The sequence below is a fragment of the Chrysoperla carnea genome, chromosome 3, assembly GCF_905475395.1.
Source record: "Chrysoperla carnea chromosome 3, inChrCarn1.1, whole genome shotgun sequence".
NCBI lineage: Eukaryota > Metazoa > Arthropoda > Insecta > Neuroptera > Chrysopidae > Chrysoperla > Chrysoperla carnea.
This window is the reverse complement of record NC_058339.1, coordinates 10,042,214-10,066,586: the sequence shown is the minus strand read 5'-3', so window position 1 is coordinate 10,066,586 and position 24,373 is coordinate 10,042,214. Positions and strand designations below refer to the sequence as shown.

Genomic DNA, 24,373 nt, shown 5'->3' with positions numbered 1-24,373 from the left:
GATCAGAAGAATCTAAGAGAGGCCACCCTCTCTTAGATTCTTCTGATCATGGATCCGTTACTGAATGGAATGAGATTACTTACCTTCTTAGCTTAGCGTACATTGAAGTAGCTACTCTAGAAGATCAATTTGATTTAAAAGATGATAGAGGCCACCCAATGCCTTTTATATTCCATCCCGTTTCCTTACTTTTTTCATCCATATCAGTTATAACTTTAAATAAAAAAAGGTAAAATAAATGTATAAATAATAATAAACATTATTTGAAATGATGATGTAAAATTAATGTATTTATATATGTAGGATATACTTTAAGTTTATTAATATTAATGCATATTCTTTGCGATTTTCATTTTTAGAATAATTTTCCACGTAAAATGAACTTTCATTTTATAATATAATCTATTTTTAACCTCAAGAAAATCAAGCTACATAAATCCACAAGTGGAAAAAGTATTGGTTTTAGTAAAGTTGATATAAAGAATAATAAATAGTTCGTGTTCAGCTTAAAATTCTTTTTTTTTTTTAAATAAGTTTTACGGAAAAATATGTATATTCAAATCATTCCACTGCTTTCTCTAAGGGAAGACTTTTAACATAGTTCCTGTCTTTCGATGTGGAGGTTTTGTTATACTTCAAAATTTACAATATATCGTGATATGGAAAGCCTCAATGGTACTGTTGGTTTTGGTTTTCTCTACCTGAAACGTAGGATCCTAAATAGTTAATTTTGTAAATATATTCGAGTAGAATTAAACTATTTCAAGAATCGAAAAACTTGTTAGTATATTTCAAGTAATCGCCGTGGGAAATATACTGCCCTTATATTCCCTCAAAGTGTGTTTTGCTATTATGCGCCCAACGTGGCAAGCAATTTAAATGCAATATATAGTATGATTTCAATGTTTCATACCATGTACGGTTCAAAGGATTTAGCTTCTGGGATGTATGCATTGTTCCGAATAAAGGTGGATTTCATTATCTCTGAAATAATGAAATTTCAAATGTTCTGAAATTTTTGCAGGTCCCCTCTAATCTGAGTGGCATCTAAAAATCAACGAGGGTTTACCATAATGAAATATGGTGGATCATATCACGAGATATACATATAAACCAAATACTTGCTTTGTAGTCAATTAATATTTTTAGCCTTACAATACCACGCAACTGCAAAAATATATTATATATTTTGTGCAAGTGGTGTTTATAAATTTGATAATATAGATATCTCTCTTCAGTCATCAATACTCTAACTATAGTCGTTTCTGTTCATCAAATGATGGATCTTCGATTAACTCATATTTAAATTAAAATTTTGTTTTTATATCATCGACAACCTTCTATTTCTATGGCATTATTATAAACTACCTAAAAGATTGTCTAAATATTTTAGTTAGTTTTTTATCACGCTCTCTAGATTTTTTGATATAGAAATATCCAATTGAAAAGGATAATCTATTTGAATCATCATTTGTTCAGCCAATTTAGAACGATAAATAATAAAAAGCCCGGTGAATTAGGAATTTTTTGTGATTTTTTGAAACTTTGTTAATCAAAAAATGGATTTATAAACTTTGACTGAAATCCCTAGTATGATTCAATTCTTTCATATTTTCTGAATGTGTAATATCTTTGACTGTACTAAAATGTATTCTATCATTTTTTTTCTTTGAAATCAATAAAAAATAACTAACAATCAATTCTCAATTTGCAATTAAAGTCCACATCTTTATTTATTCTCTTACGTGTTAATGATAAGTCAAGAGTCTCTCTGCTATTACTACAGTAAAGCAGATTTTATGTATAATATGTATTTGTAATATGACAGACTGTACTGAACTGTATATATATACATGCAGAGGGTAATAGGGTGTAATATAAACTACCCCTCGATGCAATTTTATAACAAGAGTATGAGAAAGATGTATAGGTACGACGCTGGTAACAGGTGTCGGGTATAGATACATACATACATACATACATACATGCATAGCACTTGTATGATACGGATAAGCGGAATATATACACACATCGGGAATGAAATCGATTGAATACCGAATATATACGATGTACTGTAAATGAAAATGATGAGAACAACGCATGCGTATTGAATATGGCGTCTAAACAACCCTTACAAATATACACATACATAATGTGTAACAACAGGCATTATTTGAGAGAAGGGAGTGGTTACCAACGCCAAAACAAGTGCAACGTCAAACGATTGTACTACGAAGTGAAACGAAACAAAATACTCTGAATGTGAATTACTTGGAAAATAAATAAATAATTCGGGTTTTAAAATACAATAAACAAATTAAAATAAAGTGTTCTAATTATAAAAATAATTCAATATCTTATGATTTCTTTTGTAATATAAATTTGTTATGCAACAATATGAAACAATCGGCGCCATTTATTACTTTTATTACAAAATATTGTTGACGTCATGCAACAAGAAGATGATCATCATCGCCGACGAAAAATTCATCAACATGCGACAAAAAAATGAACGCATGGAGGGCTACGAAATAATATAAAACATTTATGTAGCCAAAAAAATAATATTCAAAACATCAAATGTTCATTTTTAAATTTGTGGACCAAAAAGTGTGCTGAAATTATAAACAAAATATTAATATTAAAAACAATGTATACAACATCATAAAAAGCTTGCCCGTCCAATAAAAATTCAAAAAGTTGAGTGCTTCAAAAGATCTTCCCAAAAGAAAATTAAAACATATTTTTTAAAATCTACATCGTTACCTTCAAAAAAAAATAAAATAAAATAAACATAATAAAAAAAAAAAGTGTTTTTGTGTTTCATTTGCGTTAACTCTGATCGACGAACACTTGTTTACCTGTTGGATGAGTTTATACGAACGTCGAGACGCCCTATTATTAGACAACTTGTTGCTTAAGCTTTGTCGTAGTAGTCGGCATCTTTTTATAAAAAAAATAAAAATATTACCAAATTAAAACACAATTTTTAAAATAGTTTAATATTATATCAGTATTCTTAAACAAAACAAAAAATATTTCGACCAGAATTTAACTTAACAACGAAAGCAATATTTAATACCGTTTTTTAGTAACAATTATTTAGTATTAAAAAAAGAAAATTTTTTAAAAATATAAATTTATTAAGTAATTATTAAAAAAAACTAGTTTTAAACATTTATATTTTTTTAAATAAAAAAAAATAAATTTGGAAAAAATGCCACGGTGTTATATGGTAAAAAAACAGTGTACAAAAACTTATCAACGGGAATCAAATAATTGGAATAAAGATGATGGAGTTTCACCAATTTCTTCAAGGATATCAACAGCATCACCAGAACCAACAACTGGTTCATTTATTCATTCCACTTCTGACATAAAAGTAGAAACACCAGGACCTATTAGTCCTACGGAAGCATGCGTTGCGCCATCATACTATAATGACAGTCAACCTTCAAGTAAGTACTTCCATAATTAATTTTAATTCCTTTACAAACATTTATACCTTGTAAGTCACTATTTACCTTACATATTTCTATTTAAAATAAATCGATTTAACAATACACCTACGCAACGTTTTCTGTAAGCAACGAATATGATTCATATAGTTTTTTTGTTTAATGGGTTTTATTTGTATTTATTATTATTCATTTAAAATGACGAACATGCAAAATAGTAATCAATACTTTTTAATTTATGATTAAGAAAAAAATAATTTTTGAATTATTTACTTTTTAAAACTTACAGAGTTGTAAATAGTTCTTTATCTCAAACATTTACATGGATTTTGAAACTATTACATATTCAAGTATCTTATATATGATTTCTGTAACCTGTTTTTTCCTGTCCACGAAAAACAGGCTAGAGATTTGTTTAATTTGTATATCATATCTGTAATAAAATTGCCTATAAATTATAAGAAAGTAAATCACTCACTTATACGAATGAGGAAGCAATTAAGCAAAATTTTATTCATTGCCGTTGTGTTTGGCATCAATTTGTGGCACAGTGTATTGTCTTAGTGAAAGAGCACTTTTTTCTTCATTTATAGCCGTTTTTTGTTATTTATTCATTTTTAGAATAATAACGCCTACATAGGAAATATTCGTTGCTCAAGGTTTTTTCCTGTTAAGGTAGGCTGTTATGTGCATACCATGTCCTTGAATTCTTCGATTTGGTTACTTCGTGCAGCGGAGACTCCTTTCATCCATTGCCATATACCTTATTAGTACCTTCAAAGACTGAACAGATTAAGAAAAATGAAATAAACCTTCAGGTTTTCCTAAAATCTGATGGAATGCGTTTCTTAGGTGTCAAATATAATATGCAACCCACGAGTTAGCTGACCAAATAAATCTATTTGTAAATAGGCAATAAATTGTTTATTAAGGGAAATGGGCGATGTAGGTTAAGTTAGGTAAGAGTTGCTGTCCTGGAGTGGGACACACTTAGATCAGAGGGTCCGTTTTAATACCGAAAGAGGGTTTTTCCTTCTCGGCCAACACTGCGTGAACCTCCGGAGAGGTCGTCAATTATTATATATCGTCATATCGTCAATTATTATATATCAATTATTATATAGTATTTTGAGGCCGGAGAGGTCGTCAAAAAAAAGCCGACTCAAGTGAGTCCACCTCCTCGAGGCAAGAGCTACGGAGTGACACAGAAGATGAGACATCACTTCTTCCTCCTCTCCACTGTGACAGCTCCTGCAATAGTCATGATACACTGTAAGGTCCCGGCATCCAGCGTGCCTGAAACGTAGCCAGTGTCTTGTAGTAGCAGCAACAATTTTGCTAATAGGAGCGCTTGGAAGTGATATAAGATCTTTGACCTACGATTATACTCAAACCATATGTGTCTTGCAATACCAACATGATCGACATAAAATATGACTTAAAAAATTAATAAGTAGGCAACTTGCAACAAAATTTCGATTTCTAAACTACTATAGTTTCCTTATATGGTTTCCTAATATGGGATCCTAATATGGTTTCCTAATATATATTTTTATTGCTTAAGTTTTCGAAAATATAAAACTAAAATAATTGAAATAGGTTAAAAAAAGAAAAGTTTATACAAAATATTCGATTAGCTATTTCTTTCTTGTTCAATCTTTTCCATTTTATTTATTATTTCTTCATAATTATGAAACTAATAAAATTAAAAATTTTATGACTGTTTTCAATCGTAATATTTCACAATATTCAATAAAATTCTTTAGCCTCAAAGTATATTAATAAAAATAAGTTTAAATTAAACAAAAAAAAAAAGGACACATCGAAGGACAAAAGATTTATTGAATTAAAAATGTTTTGATGATTAAACATTATTTTTATAAAATAAAATAACTGTTTACAGATATACTATCATAAAATAAATTTTAAATAAATAATGGAACACTTAGCCACGGACGGCCGATACTATATAACCATTTGACTGTTTATAAATTCTTGACATCACTTGTTATTCTTTCAAGGTATAAAAATTCACCGAAAAAAACAACTGATAAATAAAAATTAAACGTAACATAACGGCTATCATAAAAATGTTTAACGATTCTATAAAATTTATCAAACCGGTATTAGAACTATAAAATTGTACTACAATAAACATAGGAATAAATAATAAATTAACAATAATAAAAAAAAAAGTGAACTCTCAACAATATATACTTACTACAGACTTTTTTAATAATCTTTTGAATCATTAAAATGGAAAATTGAATGATGTAAGGTAAACTGGAAATGAAAAATTAAATTTGAAATACTGATAATTCGAATGATTCCTTATAGTCGTGTCATTTTAGCATTTCATAGAGAATTTTTTTGTACCTCAACCTAGAGCCAGTTTTTTTTAATGAACAGGAAGGTCTATATATCGGGATCTACATCTAACTTTTTGCCGCTATAAAGTTTTGGTTTTTGCTATGGGCCACATAGGCCAATTATTAAAATCCATTTATGAGGTGATTTTTGAAAATTTTAAAACCTTGAAAATATGGGCCAAAAGCGTATTCTCCGGGGTTTTCAGGGTCTCTGATCATTATTCCGAAAATAGAATTTCGATATAATCTTCCCCTCTTGGGGTAATTTATCTCGCTGGTCCAAAATTGCAATATTCTTTAAATATTCAACAAAATGGATCAAAAAAGTATACCCTCGGGTTTTTGAGGTCACTGATCACGATGCCGAAGTTAAAATGGAGATTTTCAAGGTTTTGAAATTTTCAAAAATCAACTATTATAATAAGGGGCTTTTTTGGCTCATAGCAATGGCCAAACTTTCTAGCGACAAGAAGTTAGATGTAGATTTTGATTTATGGAACATAGTATGCTGATTAACTAATTAAAAATTTGTTTTCTACAATTTTTGCTGGTTCTAAAAATTTTTATTTAAGTTATATTAATCAGAGAGTCCTAAGTGTAATTAAGATTAATAGATCTCACACAGGATAAAATGTCAAAAAAGAATTTGGGAATACAAACGCGGTGAAGTTAACTTGAATGTAAATGTATACCATAATTCTTTTCAAAGTTTGTATTCCCTGTAAATCGAATGTATGTAATACACAGAATACCTTCATTTTATTGAATATATTTATTTGAAAATGATAAATTTTGATAAAAGTCATGCGAATGTTTGGTTTTACAATAAACAGATTAATATTATAGATTTTATGTATCATATATACATTACAAATATATAATGTATATGTATGTATGGTATGAATGTTTGTATGTATTTGTTTCTAAATGGAATTACGAAAGTTTTTGAAAGTTTTAGGTGACAAATGGCTGGTATAAAATATCTAATTTGGAAGTTTTCTACATAAACCCTTGCGCGTATTAGCTATATACATATATACACTTTATATTATGTGAAAACAACTTTAGAATAAATTGAACTTGTTATATTCAATGAATTTTCACTTTATTTATATTTAAAAAATGATTTTCATTTTATTCCATAGTCAACTGTAGTGGCTCAGTGGTTTAAGGCGTAACCAATTTCATTAATTTTATTAATGGTTGAATATATTATAAAAATGATCAATAAGTTTATTTCAAACTTTCTGTAAGTTAGTAAAAAAAATCTTCATGTAGTTGACACAATCCCATATAGACTAGACATGATAGACATGTGATCATAATACCCAACCTTCTATTTAAAGTAAACACAAAGAAGTTTTCTTTTAATTCGATTCGCTTTATTTTTACGATTATATATTCCAACTGAGTACAATTTTTTATTTTCAATCAATATAATGTATGACTTTAAACTAAAATCAATCTCTTTCATAGAAGTAATGATTTTGTTCATTTAATTAACTTTAATTCATTTTTTAAATTCAATCCCATTCTATTGTAAATACAAATATTTAGCTTTACTTGTTTCAATCATTAGGAAATTATTTGAAAGTATTTTTAATTTATTACAATATGAAACGGCTAACTTCGAAATGAGGTTGTTATTATTTTAATTTTTTTTTTCAGTACACCTTTTGATGAAATTCTTAAGCTATTGACATGCGATTTTCTACAATAATGAAAAAATATTCCATGGCAAATCGTACGACTTTGTTTTTTCTCTTTTCGAGGAAAAACATCAAATGTCATCCAAATCTCACTTCTGATTTGGTTTAGAAATGCTGGTTTAATTAAATTATAATTGGTCGAAATATACTTTCAATTAAAAGTCATTTTTGCTTCCCTAGATATCAAAAATTTCAATTTTAAGCAAAATTCCAAATGTATAACAACACCAGAAATTAAAGAATAAAAAAAGTAAATAAGTAAACTTTTAAAACACACGGCAAATAGTTTAATGTTAGTATAAATACTTTGAGTGTTTGTAAATCCTACCTCATTATTTTTGTTTTATCACACGTTAATTAATAAAATTGTCAGTTATTTTGAAAGCTGAAAAGTTTTCTGAGATTAAATTGTGATTATCATGGCAGATGGATGACGTCATTAGTACTAGTATTTAAATGTATGAATATAAATATATATATATTTAGAGGTATATATAATGTTGGTTTGTAGATAAATAGATATAAATTATATTACCATACATTAACTACAGACTTACCGTCATCATCGGTATGTCAAATATTTTATTTATAAATGAATGATCGTAGTTGGTGGACTATTCAAATTACTTTTAATATTATATAATATTATTATATTTTTTAAACATAATTTATTCAAATAAATTTATATATTTTAAACAATTATCAAATATATTTTCATTCATTATACATTCTTGAAATTATTTTATAATTATCAAAGGATAGAATTTAAATGTCAATGTTTGTTTATTGAGATAAAAAGATGATATTCAGTCAAGTTATAGTTTTTTGTAGAAAATATACCACTTATGAATCGATTATGGTTGTTAATTTTTTAATACGCTTTTATTAGCTTGGTATATATCTATCTATCCAGGTAACGGAATCTATGAACGTGATTTTCACCCACTTCAAAACGTTAGTTTGAATTGCTTATAAAGGATCAATGACAAAACAATAGTTAATTAAGTTTTTTCGATTATCTTCTTCAGGATTAACGATTAATTAAAAGGACTTTGATGGTGGAAGCGCAAATAAAATTCCATAATAGGTAGCTGTATTAATAAGTAGATAATAAATAATATTTTTTATGAAACACACGTTTGTAACTAGCTGAACACAGACAGGCAGACAGACAAACGGACAAACAAAAATCGACAAATTCGATGATTTTCTGAACGCCTATACCAAAATTGTTTTCGTAGCATCAATATTTTTAAGCGTTACTTGGGACTTAACTTAGAATACCTTAATAAATTTCATATATACAGGGCATAAAAATGAAGGGATTGAGAAAAAATCATTTTATCGTAAAAAAACGTGGATCATTTTATGATAAAAAAGTAATCGCCCTTTTGTACGTCTTTTGTGAAAAATTTATATCGATTCTCTGTACGATTTATGAGAAATTAACTAACAAAGTCAATTTTTATCATAAAAGAGCATATTTCTCACAAACCGTACAGGAATCGGCATGAATTTTTTACAAAAGCCGTGTAAAAGGGTGATTAGTTGATAAATTTAAAATTTTTGATATCATTATCACTATCACTCTTTATTTTTTAAAAAAATGCATGTATTTTACAAAGTGTTATTAAAATAGCATTATGTGTGAATCACACTTAGTACGATTTAAGTTTTGCCTCTATTTTCGACTATATAGATTATTAAATTATGAGAATTTGGCCTCTGTGTCACTAAGTTTGATCACGTTTTTGAGAAATTTGGATCAGAACATCAAAGCTTATTACAATAATTTTTTATTGAGGTTCAAAATCCTTAAATTTGTGCTATCAAGGGGATGTAAGTAAGCTGTGAACACCACCAAAGTTACCTAATAATATTCAACACGGCAACAGGGTTTTCTAACGTGACAACAAGATTATCGTAATACATAAGTTGTATATAGATATAATATCAGTGATATAAATCACTAGGTTAATTCACTTTAAATTCTAATTAAGGAACAAATTATACATACATTGTAGTGGCCAGCTAGTTAGTTAGTTAGTTCCCATTTGTGAGAAAATAAAAAAAAATTTACACACACAATAAAGAATGATGATTGAAAGAAAAGTGATTTGATTTGTAAAATGATAATAAAAGGACATACATAATTTATTATTTATAAATTTATGTTTGCGTGTTACTCATATATGTTTTGCGTGCCATGTTACTTACACCAACTCAACCCAAACCAACCAAGCACACACACAACACAAGCTGTTTGATTCAAGTCACACGAATTATTACGAACTTTACTTTTTTTTTATTCATCTTGATTATATAGTAACTTGTTTTTAATTGTCAATATTATAATTTTTACTACATACTTTTTTTTTATTTGTAATTGGTTTAGAAATTCTTTTTTAAGATTTTCTAATGGATTTTTGATTGAATAATTATATTAGCTAACTTCATTAATAATGAATGTGTACTTAAAAATGGAATAAGATTAAGATATGAAAAACTGGTTTTTCGTAAAAAATTTCAGGTTGATATGAAGAAAATGCTATTTAATGACCAACTTTCCATAAATTGGCAACCAATTATGCATAAAATAAGAAAAGTCTAGTCAAAATATGAAGCCATTTCAATTATTCATATAATAAGGAAATTCTTGCCAAATTATGAAGCCATTCCCTGGTTTTCTTAAAAAACGATGTTGAAGCTACAAGTTTAAGATGGATTATTACATTGTCCTACAGAGAAACAACAGCAAACAAACTAATTTAAGGTGAGAAACCCAGAAATTACAGCTTTAAAAAAAACCTACCACGGTATTTATCAAACGCTTATAAATAACTGTACACATTTTAAAAAAATATTCCTGTTTTTGGTTTCTGAAATAATAAATAAAAATTTTTACAAAATGTATGAAATTTAATATGATTATATTACGCTTGGCAACATTGCAATGTGTTGAAGGTATGTCGTTGTATCGTCAAAAAATGATTTTATTAAATAATGATATAATTGTTTTTATTAAGTTTTTATTAATTTAAATATAAAATAATTCAATTATACAATTATTTTGTGTAAGACCAATTTATAATTAATAATAATGATCTTGACATCAAACGAAAAGCACCACAAAACTTAAAAGCCAGTCTACTACAAAATGATTTAGAGGATCCGAACCAAAACATTAAAACCCATGAAATAAATGGTGGAAACGCATTTAAATATTGCAATATATCACATCTTGCTATATACCAAGTATTTATTTGCGCTCCCACCAAATTTATCAAGAATTGGGTTTTTTGAACCCAATTTTTTTTCTTAAACAAAAAATGGTTAATAATAGTTTTTTAATCAAGCTAAATATTTTTACTGTGGGTCCTAAAGGGGGTATACTTTATCAAAATGAATTAAAGTTTTATAATAAAACTGTGTTCAAAACTGAAGGGTCCATTAAGATTAATAATTGCTGATCTAGAGTTATAATTAAATAAATTGTAGGTTAAAGTTCATCGGATCATCGAGTCATGTTTTAATACTTAAATTTTCCGTTAATTTTAATTGATATGCGGTAATCTGGCTGTGCCTCAATTCGCCTGAGATGACAAGTTCATGGATTCAAAAAAATATTCATAGGTTTTGATCGTATTCAAGTAGAGAATGCTAAAATAACTGGCATAGGTCATCAAGCATCTACCAACAAAGCGTGGAAGTTAAGTTACTTAAATATTTCTCTATTTTTCTATAGTATGTTCCTCAAAATAGTATAAATTTTCATAGCTCTATCTTTCTTAAGTGTATTACAATTAATTAAAACAAATACCCAAATTCTGTTTGATAAACTCATCGGAAATATTGCATCAGTGCTTTGGAATTTTTGTGGAAAACATTTACAAATTATACCAACTATTAAATATACAATCAAAACTCCACAGGTATTAAATTTGAAAATAATTTTATGTAATTTAAATGTAACTGCAGTAATCACAAATTAATTAAAATATAACAACAACATTTTGTATGAAATAACACACAAATTATACTTCACAAAATTCAGTTTTTTTTTTTTTCATTTTTATTATAATACCCATTATATTTAGTAATAACAATAATAATAATAGCTAATTTAAAAACTCGATTAAACAATAAATCACGAAATTATTATTCAAATATAAATAAATTAAAAAATAAATAAAAAACTTTAGTTATTAAACTCTGGCTCGACTACGAGCATAGAAAAGAAGGGTTTTAATATTAGCACCGTATATTTTCGATTTAAACATTTGAACAACCGTCGTTTGATATTTTTCAGTTTTTAGTAACGCAGGTAGGGCCGTAACTAGGGTTCATAGCGCCGGTGGCAAGTATTTAGATTGCGCCTTGCTCTTGGCTCTAACGGTTTTGATGAAAATTCGTATACTGATAGTATTTAGCATAAGAGTAATGACAAAATTAGGGAGAGTAGCCATAATGGTGCCGTTTTACCTTTAAGAGTATGTACATTTATTTGATGAACTTTTTTAATTTATTCGAATAAACGAGTATCAAATCAAAATATCAAAATTTTTAAGAAACTCTTTACTCTCCTAAATGATACTGGAATATTTTGTAAAAGGAACTGATTAACTATCAAAATGGAAATTTTGTTGATGATAAATAAAGTAAATTATACAGAGTAATAAAAAATTGTGTTAAAATTGTAGTTATTATTAATATATTCGCTGTCCATTAAAATGAATCAAAAAGTACCATTTTAGAAATTTTGATAAATTTTTATGTGCATTGTCGGGCTTCAATTTTAAACTTTGATTTGATTTATTATTATTTAAATCTTGAATTATTATATATTCGACTGCAGTAAATAGTATTATAGTAACCATTAAAAAACTACTAAATATACAAATTAACTTCATTGAATGTGTCGTCAAACGCTATGCCGACATATGTGTATAATATTCAACGCAGTAAGCGATAAGGAAATAATAAATGCGTGTTTTTAATAAAGTAATGCTAAGAAATTTTTGAGAGAAATGAATAAACGATACATTATTATTAGTTGTTGCCTTATACAACTATACAAGCAAACAAAAACAATCTTCAACATGGACTAACTCATGCTACCTGCATAGATAGATGTTTGTATGAATTTTGAACATTGTGTTGTGTTGGGTTGGGTAAGGTTCGACTTAATTTTCGGCTCAATTTTTTGACTTAATGTATCCACAGAAATATCCTGCGATTCCACAGCCTTTCACAACAAGAAACTCTCTGAATTTAACATTAATTTTTCTTGTATCAATTTGAAACCGTTTAGGCAAGAATGATGTTGCTATACAACAGTTTTCACAACGGCTGAAACAAGTATAGTCCTTACCCAAAATTTTAGAATGCTTTACAATACTTATGCATTAAAGATTTTATATTCATTATTGGCAAGTTTTGCAAAAATTTTGAATAACATTTGAATAACAGGTATTTTATTAACTTCCCAGAGAAGTTAATGTAATGGGGCCGATTTTGAAAATCTCCAGTTTTACATATTTCCGCTGCAATATCCGAATCAAACCTTTTCAATGTGATGTCTGTGTGTGTGTGTGTACGTATGTACGTTTGGTCGTTCGGATTCTTTCGTCTGGATTATGTCGCGAACCAGCTATGACATTAACACGTGATTGGGCTTATTCGACGAGTAATCGCGTATTTAAGAACTGATAGAGTTTTCAGCAGAATTAGTTGAGCCGTTTTTTAATGGTAATAAAAAAACTGGAAAAAAATGAATAGACAGAATCTGAAACGTGGATAAAAAAAACACATCATTTATCTATTGAGATAATGATCGTTCCTGTATAATCTACAGTATATGTTCGAAGAATAACCAATGAAGGCTAACAAGACCTTTTTTAATGTTTTTCCCCCTCTGGGAAGTTAGTCGTGTGGACTGCAGGGATCTAACTCACACGATTTCAGTAGAACACCGACTATGTAGTAGGTACTCCCAATTTATTTTGCTTTTTATTTTATACCCGTGCGGGGGCAAACTAAGATAAAGCTTTGGTGTTCATTTTATTCGAAAACTGTAAAGTATATAACTATTTGCAGGTTGCTATTTAACTATTGGTCTTGTGGGAAAAAAACGGAAAATCTTTCGAAAACATAAGAAATTTTCGAAAACCAAATAAATGACACCGGAAATGGTTAGTTACATCTCATATTATGAACCTATATTCTCCACACCTATTCACATGGAAGTAGTAAAAAATCACCTTTAAGAAAGTACAGTCAACAGTTTCTGCTTAATGTTCGACTGACGTGTCTCATATACACAGATACACGCAAGAATATTATTATTTACATTATTATTAGAGCTTTAAGTGTAAATAATATTTGTTGCTACAATAATGTATGTAAAATTATTATGGAATTTTTTTACCATGAACATGAACTAGCTAAAACCCACCCATTACCCTTCACTTAATTCACCACCAAGAACTTATTTGAAACATTTTAATCACTAATGGTTAATAATAATTTCAAAGAATTTGAAATTGAGTACAAAGAATTATTATTTAATATGCATAATGTATAGTGGCAATTGATTTGTCTTGGTTAATTTACATATACTAGCTAGAGCTTTTGTTACAAATTACTTAATCGCATTCAATCACGAATTATGTTAAATTTTGAAATTGTAGTGATCATGACAACATCCTTTAATGAATTACGGTAGTAAGTTGTCTTTTATGAACCGATTCGATGAAAAACCAAATAAAATTTCCAGCAAAGGTATATGCGAGCTTAGGGGAAGCTTTAAACAATTTCAAGGAAATTAATTAAAAATAATACTGTTTTCGATTTCCATGCTGCTGAAACTATGAAATATATTATTTCATACAGAACCTCGAAGGTGGTCTAATGGGCCATAAAAATCTCTTCTAGTTTAAATTGTGATAGAATAAAAATCCATATTATTATTAAAAATTTAAGTGGCTAGATATTTAAGTTCTAGTAATTGCGAACTTTGTTACCAACTTAAAAAAGTGTACCATGAATGGGAAACAAATATTACTGTTTTTGATGGTATAAACAACTTTCGTATGTTGCCAACACTGTAGTACTTTAAGCTTTCAGTATTTTAAAGGCCTAAATACATAATTGGTTTTGAAGTTTCTATCATGGGTCCTTTAATTTTCATTTCTAAGTTTCTTTTAAAATACAATTATTTTGCAGTCTAAAGTGATGGTTGTGTCACGCACATTTTGTTCTGTCGTAGGACCACTAACGGTTTTTTTCTAATAAATTTGATTCTTAACTATTAAGGATCTTTATTTTACCATTTTTTTCTATGTAGTTTGTCCCCAATACGATTTCTTTTTACATGTAGTATCAGTCACAATTGCTTTTTGATAAATAACTCATAGATCATAGTTAAATAAATCAGTATCAGTTTTATGAGCACAATTTTTTACTACAGAGGGATGAATAAAGAATCGAAAACCGTTAACATAATATGACGCAAAACAAAATTCATTTTGGGTCAAATGTAGTGTCAGTCACATATTGAATCATCCTAATGGTGATCGAAATCGACATCTTCTAAGTTATATCCTTATATCGATACAAATTTGGGGAAATATTAACATGTACTGATTGATAATCGGCACAACAGAAATTTAATTTCATAAATTTTGTATTTTAATTTTATGTCAAATAATTAGTGTTAATCAATTAACAACTCTTTGTCTGATTATATTTACATTATACATACGACACACATATTGCCAATTTAAATAGTATTCTGTATTAGGCAACTTAACCAATTAAAATTTCGTTTTATATACAATTATGTTTTGAATTGAATTGAATAAAACAGAATATTGAAATGTCTACTCTAATTATATTGTACCTACAATTTTATTTATATTAGTTGATATTAACGCTATTAACCTAACAATCCAGATTATATTTATCCTAATTAATTATATAATAATTATTATTATGAAGTTAGTTACATTGAATTATTTACTATATAGTTGTTGTATGTATATATAAATACCAACATTATATTTACCTGCAGTTGTGTAATAAAATCTACCTAGATCTGAATTGAATTCAGTTAACAACATACAATCATATTTCTATCATTTTGGCTTATCACTTCTCAAAAAGTAGAAGCAAGATGAAAGTATCAAGAAAATTAAGTAATAAATGATTATATTCATTAGTATAATAAATAATAGTTTAGTAACAGAACTAAAAAGTAGCAAATAATTTCGATTACTAAAAAAAAAAACTAGTGAAAGAAAAATCATTGTACCCGGTTGGCCGTTTCATATTGAAATAAAGTTAAAATCATTTCAAACAATTTTCTAATGATTGGAACAAGTACAGCTAAATATTTTTATTTAAAATAGAATGGGATTGAATTTGAAATATGAATTCTTTGATATAAAATCACAGAAGTTAAATAAACAGAATCATTACTTCTATGAAAGAGATTGATTTAAGTTTAAAGTCATGCTTTTTGTTGATGGAAAATAAAATTGTACTTATTTGGAATATCAAAACCGTGTAAATAAAGCGAATCGATGAATTAAAAAAAAATTTCTGGAGAGGATTTGTTTATCATGATCACTTATCTATCATGTCTAGTCTATATGTGATTGTGTCAACTACATGAAAATTGTTGTTACTAACCTATAGAAATTTTGAAATAAACTTATTGATCATTTTTAATAATAAATGCCATATTTTTACATAAGTATATAACAAGCATCGATTGCGCAGTTGGTTAAGCTGTAGACTTGCGAAACTAAAATCAATAGTAATTCATATGTCGCTGGTCCAAATCTGACTCGTCGAACTTAAGGAGTCATTTAACTAGATGAGTCCTGTGAAAGATTTTTTTTTAACAAAAAAAAAATATTATAGAAAATTATTAGAAAAATTTTCGAAATGTTCAAAAATTGAGGCCGGTTGTATTTTTTTGGTAATTTTGTTGAATAGTTTGTTTAAAATGATTGCGCTATAGATAATAAGGTACAGATACAGACATATAGACTACGTTTTTGGTTCCATATAGAGAGTTAACTAAACTAACTAACTAGGTAGGTAGTGTAATATCTAAAGCTCTTGTTGCCTCTCTGATATTGTTTTGATATCTACCTGGTGTTATTATAAAGTGATTAGCGGTTTTGTGATGATTTCGTTGGTATTAATTTCAAAGTCTATTCGGCTGCTATACCTAGGTAGGTATAATATACATTTATATACAACACAGATTGTTTCGATATTAACACAAACTAATTATTATTACAATTATTTATGTATTAATTTACAAATAGTTTAAAAATTAATTTTGGATTAAAAACATAGAGCACTGCTTTAATTCAAATTTTATTTTAATTTTTCTTTTGTTTTAATATTCAATTTCTACACATTTTCCAACACCCATACTTGGTTTATTAAAATTGGATGAAATTTGGATATGATAGAGCAAAATTAAAATTTTTGGATTGTGATAACGTCATAAAGTTAAAAAATTCGATTTCTTTGATACAGACGCAAATTTAATCCGTTCTTATTGGAATTTATTTTTTGAAATCCACTAATTTTGGGTCATTCTATTCAGCTGTGATGTCAATTTTTCCTTAGTTATTACACTTACATGGTTAATTCCGGGACCAAGGCTCCTCATTCTTGAAACCTTTTAAAGCTAGAGTAATTTTGACCACAAATTTGAAAAGTATGGCCCAAATTAAGTAGGGTTACATACTTGGTTCATCAAAATTGGATAAAATTTGGATGTGATAGAGCAAAATAAAATTTTTTGGAATCTGATGACGTCATAAAGTTTAAAAATTCGATTTTTTTAATAACACAGGCAAATTTGATCCGATCTTATTGGAATTTTCTTTGAAACCCACTAATTTTAGGCCATTCTTTTTAGCTGTGAAGTCAGTTTTTCGCTAGATATCACTGATGTGCTTAATTCCGGGACCAGGACTCCATATTCTTGAAAACTATTAGAGCTAGGTTAATTTTGATCACAAATTTGAACAAGCTAAGTTGTTTTTAATATATAAACTGACAATTAATTATTCCCTTTGCAACCCTTAAACTCTAACAAATGTAATGACATTTGAAAAAGTACATTCCTTATAGAAAATATTAGTCATATTTCATGTTAATGTAGCTGATCAATACTATTTATTTGTGTCCAATATTATATAATATTCTTTGTTCATATTGGTAATAAACTGTTAATTTCTAATCAACCAATAATTATAAATTTAAAGTATTCCTATATTATGTTGTAGTATCTGACATTACAGCGTGTTTAAGAAGTTCTTAGTAATCTTCTTATGATTAAACAATTTTGTTTAACAAACATTTGAACAAGAATGGTTCAAAGAGAATCATCTCATAGGGTTCTCGAATTTGACTTTGATTTTGAAGGTCGTTTAAGGACAACTCATTTTTGTGTCTAGTCAGAAAAACAAAACCAATTTATATAGAAAGTTTTTCTTATAAACATACTTTATCTCTTTCGCTTCAATCATTTATTCAAAATAAGAAACGATCTAACTTTTGAAGATCCCTTCAAAAAAAATGCCTCTCTTTAATCTGAACAGCTTTGGTCTTGCTCATGCAGAAAATAATCATTGAAATGTAGATAAAGCCTTCTGAAACATATTGTATAGGTACTTATATGCCTCTATATATTTGTATAGTAATTTAATGTATTATATCGAGTCATATAGCTTAACTATAACATTATACACATATTATATACATAGGTATATATTGCGATATAACACATAACATTTATAATTACGACGTATATTATGCTTACATCAATATTACATAATTTACTAGTTGCAAACTATCACAGTAAAAACTGTTTAAGAGTGCACAAGATAATGTTACGAAAATATATCGCTGAAAAAAAAAGAAATTCCTATCCTTAAAAACCCAAAACGTTAATGAAACTAAAATATGAGTCTAGTTTTTTTGTCAAACAGAAAAAGTGAATGTAAAATTTAAATTATTTCAACGACTTTTGTACACAGATGGTTTATTGCCTGGAAGAAATATGATGAAACAAATTTTTAGACTAGAAAGTTCGAAGAGACTACACTTACCAGCTATTATTTCTGTGACAAAACCGTGTCGGTTCACATTATGATTCCGTATTCCTTCATTGTTAATGCTATTAATCTTTTGCAACACGCATGAGTCCAAAATCGCCACCAAAACCTTTTCTGCTACTTTTTTATCAGTCTGAAGACTCGCGTGTTCAGTTTGGTGTTTTTGATAACACACCATCATTCGTAATATTTCTTCAGCATTGTATTTAGTTTACAGTATCTTAGGTCATTAAGACAACTTTGGATGGTCTGAGACATTATTGTTTATGACTCTGACTGCATTTTTTTGTCTGTAGTTATTACAACCATCTATATATATTGACAGACTTGTCTTGAGGACCTTCCAACTTTGCTATCTGCGTCATTTTCCTCGTATGTCTGTGGTTATTTCATAACACTAAGTTGATTAGTTAGTTAACGTGTTTAGTACCGCCTTAGATTACTTACATTTAACACCTCCTTACTTAAGTTGATTAGTTAGTTAACGGGTCTAGTACCGCCTTAGATTCCATACATTTAACACATGCTTACTATTCCATCTTTCACGATTTTAAACTTGCGTTTTAATTATCTTTATTTCTGAGTTTCTTTCTATCTTTTCTTTGAAGACTACTTTCTCCAAGTTTCTATCTTTCTTGACCATCATACTTTTTTATACATATATTCAACTGTAATTGATTAGAGGAAGAACGATGAATATATAATAATAATGATCCAGTATGAGATAGGATTATTATTATTGATATCTGATAACGATTGTGAGGTAGGTAGGTGTTGTATGTGTATATGTTCGTATACTAATAATAGAATAGATTAATTTTGAGTGAGCAAACTATTCGACATTATGTAATATTTATTGTCAATTGTTATAAATCTGCTTTATATATAAAAATTACATGTCACGTTGTTTATCCGCGATGGACTCTAATACAGAACCGATTTTAAATTTGATTTGCACACCGTGTGCAATTTGATTTAACTTGAAAGATAGGCTAGCTTACATCCCAATTTATAGTCGCAATATTATTTTATTGCAAATTCTTTATCTATTATTTGACAGTCACAATTATCTGTTAGGTCCAAACGATTCTAACAGATGGCTGTTGGCTAGATTGAGTAAGCATTCAATAGATGGCGCTATGATAAAAATACAAACGTTTCATATGAGACAACCACCACGTATGGTCTTGGTGGCTTTCATGACTGATGTCTTTCTACTGTTCCCCTTGAATAGTTTACCACAATGTAATATAACAAGAACTTTAACCATAGCAACACATGGCCGGGTTTGCTAGTGTTTTGTATAAAAAGTTATTATATTGCGTATACACACATATAAATACAATAAGATTATTATTTATTATTATTAAATGTCTATCTATGTCTACATACAGACGTTACTTACAAATACGTATATGATTTCAATATTATTATTATTATTATTATATAGTCTGTCACTTCTGTCATGTTATTAAATGTGTTAAAATATAATATAATAAATAATATTTTATTATTGTATAATATGTTAAATAATAACAATAATAATAATAATCGACAAAACGCTATCTTTTATGTTCACATATAATATTATTATTATAAATTAATTATTATTTTATATTAGTAATATTATTTAGTGCTACGTATCAAATGGGTGTTTCATGTCTGTCTGTTGTTAGTGAAGGTCAGACTATTTCATTTTTTAAACATTATAAAGATTTTTAGCAGTTTTCAAGCTTTACGATTTGAAGGACTTATTTATGCCGCCTTATCGAGTTAGTAAACTTTGTTTTAATATTTCTAAAGCTTTGATAATGGAATAACCACAGTATACATTTCTAAAAATTTCGAAAAACAAGCAAATAATTTTTCTATTTTCTGTTTGCATTTACTGCACGCTTAAAACTTGGTAGTTTATTTTACGGCTATGAATCTTTGAAAACAAGCACCAAAGTATAGTGTAAGCACCAACGTCTTATTTCTCCTTTCTTTCATGCCACAAAAATATAGAAATTTGCGATGCTACGATGTGATGGTATATTGATTCTTGGAATTTTCAAAGAAAAGACAATCTAAATAATCTGCTAACCTATTCAATTTATAACTAAGTTATCGATGTAATAGATGAACTCGTCCATATAACTGTAACATGTTACATATAATTTCGAAATTATTGACTCGTTGAATTATTTTAATAATTTCATTCCAATGACAAATTGTTATAATTTCTTGGAATCGTTTTACGTTGAACATTGTTGAAAAATTATTAATTTAAGAGGGTATCAAGAGGTGTAAAGGTTGGAAGGAAATTATGTGTTGGGTATTAAGATAGGGGGGCGATATTTCTATAGCGACGTATATATCCATTCTTTACATTTATTTTGACAATCATTTTTGTTTAAAATTAGAATTGTCATACGAAGTTTCGAGTGACGAGATATTACATATTTAAATTAATAAATTATTTTTTTCTACTATTCAAAGCATATAATTTTTTATTTAACAATTTGACAGTATTTATCATTATTATTAATTTTTCACTGTTTTCGTTCTGTTATTTTCTATTATTTATTTTTTGACACTATAATTGTAAAATCTACTGGTGTAATAGGACTAGAAGCTGTCAATCAGTTTTGATTATTATATCAAATATAAACATATACGTAATTGATTCAAAATTTCAACCAGCACATAAAAGATACATACATTCTACATAAATACGATTCATTATTTTTGTTTGCCTGTGCAGGCACAAATTGTGTAGTATGTATTATACGGGAATATAATAAGTTATGTATGTATGAGTTGCTATCTAAGAATGGCTATCTTTCTAATGGGTTTCATCTCGTTGATCTGGTGCGAGAGAAGATATAAGCCATCGGCGTAATCCTTGTCTTCGAGTATGTCAATCATGTTCCACCTTAATCCTCTGCGGTTGTTTTCATTGACTTTCTTCATAACTCTGTTCAGAACCGTCAGAACGGATCAGAAACATCAAAAGCGGGTTACTTTAAATATATTCATATATATATTCATGTTTTTGCTCGTTAAAAACTTATTTTACACTCTATAGCTAAAGTATTATTCGAGACATGTATTCCAAGCGTTTTATTCTAAATACTTATACATAAAATTTATTTAAAAATTTGTTACCAATTAACACAAAAACATTAATTAAACAGTGGAATATCAAATAATTTTCCAGTAATATAAACATGAAACCACAGCCGTATACCATACTATAGTAAATAATTTATATACTATATATTATACATTATATAGAATAAATAGTATATAAAGTGTACTAAAACATAAAGAAATATTCAACAATTTTTTAAATATTATAAAAAATTGACTCATTTAAGGATTGAATAAAACTAAGGATTACAATAAGACTTTATAAATACATTTTTTGATTAACAAAGTTTCCAAAAATCACGAAAAAATTCATAGGTCATAGAGCTTTTTATTATTATTTTATCGTTTAAAGTTGGCTGAAAAAATGATGAATCATATAGGTTATCCTTTTCAATTGACTATTTCTATATCAAAAAATTTAGAAAGTGTGATAGAAAACTATCTAAAATATTTAGACAATCTTGTAGTTTATAATAATACCATAAAAATATAAGATTGTCGATGATATAAAAACCAAATTTTAATTTAATTATGAGTTCATCGAAGATCCATCACTTGATGAACAGAGACGACTATAGTCAGAGTATTGCTGATTGAAGTAGAGATATCAATATTATTAAATTTATAAGCAGCACTTGCACACATTATATTATATATTTTTGTAGTTTCGTGGTATTGTAAAGCCAAAAATAACATATTATTTGACTACAAAACATGTATTTTATTAAATTTTGGTGCATTTTGTATTAAATCTATAGGATAACAATACACAAAGTTTTAAGTAGTGTATATTCAAACGTTAAGTAAACCTCTACAAACAAGCAAATATCAAAATTTAGAGCAGTAATAATATACATACATTGTTATTGTTGTATGTATGAAATAAAGACAGATACATAATTATTGAATACAATTGAATATATCGTCTTTCTCACTTTAGTAGTAGTATAGGTAATAAATGTTTTACTGGTATCCAATCTCTTATAATACCAAATACAAAATCAAATTAAGTTATCAGAGAACCAACCATCTCTTGTACAATACTTAAATCTAATTAAACTATCATTGCTCTATCTTTTGTACCAATTACATACTAGACTACAAAATAAGTAGTCTATACATGTATATTATATTATTGTTACCGCTATGTAAAATACCGAATGTTTTGATTATATTATATTTTTGTTTACGCAAATATCAATAATTTATTTGGTTAGAAATATGATAACGGGCACCATATTTGCCAGGCATGTTTAATGTGTTCCCTTTCTCGTACATATCTTTCTTGTACGTTATAAACGACTCACTTTGTCGTGTATCTGCGAACACCATGCCGAAAAGTTGATTCACGGATGAAATGATACATGTAGTAAAACAGGATTATCATATTTCCAAAAAATATTTCTAGCTAATGTTATAATCAAAGCCCTAATTTAAGTGAAACTAACTGTATCGCTTACAAATTTAGCGAAACATAACAAAGTCAATATAGGCTGGGTTTCCGGACAATCAGGAATCGATAAAAGCCAATAAGATTACAAATTTCAAAACTTAATCCATGTAATTCGCTAAAGGGCTTAAAAACATTCTTTGTAGTATCAAAAAGCACAATAAGGGATGAAATAAAATATTGGATAGTAAATGAGTGCAATCGCTCTTGGGCAAACAATTATGGAAGTTTATATGGAATTATATTCATGGGAAAAAAAACATCGGAGTGTTTGCAACTGGAAAAAATCATGAGCCCTATTATCACATGTCCTATATCAATCGCACTGTGAATGATTCCCGCAGATTTTGTCATAAAGATGGGCATATACATTTTTTGTAAATCCGAAAACCTTTCCCTCAAACTATCCATTGGGATGGACAGATCTCCACTTGCCTGTCTGTCTATCTAAGTATACGATAACTCAAAAATGTAAAAATAAATCAAGCTGAAATTTTTACAACGAGCTCAGGTCGTAAAAAGTGCGGTCGAGTTCGTAAATGAGCAACAAAGGTCAGATTGGGTCTTGTAAACCGTTATAATAGAAAAAAAGTTTAAACGTAAGAAGTCTTAAAAAAACAACTTTTGTTTCAAACAATTTTTCGTTTACATCACTGTTTACCCGTATTATAAAGGAATATCAGTCATGTGTGTGTGACATGTATGTATGTCTGGCTATCTAAGAGTGACTATCTCGTTTCAACAATCGACTCAGTCAATTGTTTGTTTCGCTTGTATTAAATTTAAAATACATTCACTGTTATTCTGAAACAAATACAGTTATTTTCAAAATTAGGAGACGTTAAAATCCCGTTTAGGTTAAAAACGTTTAAATTATTTAATAAATTTCGATTTTATAATTGAAACCGTTAATTATTTATTATATACGCATCTAATGTTATAAAACAAACGATGAATAACAGTTATTACTATTCAAATTTTATAAAACATTTTATTATGCGTGGAAGAACGATGTAAACACACTGTATTTAGAGGGAAAACTCGAGGGAAATAGATTCGTATTTAAGATGAAGAAGATATGTATATCTGTAACTAATACTGAAAGAAG

At 27.9% G+C, this 24,373-nt stretch overlaps 1 protein-coding gene across 1 annotated transcript in view; it reads left to right on the top strand.

Moving 5' to 3' along the window:
* The first annotated feature begins 3,229 nt into the window (after window positions 1-3,229).
* The window catches only part of LOC123295842 (zinc finger protein 480-like), a 74,491-nt gene continuing 53,347 nt past the window's right edge, over window positions 3,230-24,373 (top strand). The window contains exon 1 of the mRNA XM_044877304.1: window positions 3,230-3,458. Coding sequence (XP_044733239.1) covers window positions 3,233-3,458 — 226 coding nt within the window. The 5' untranslated portion in view covers window positions 3,230-3,232. The remainder of the gene's footprint in view (window positions 3,459-24,373) is intronic.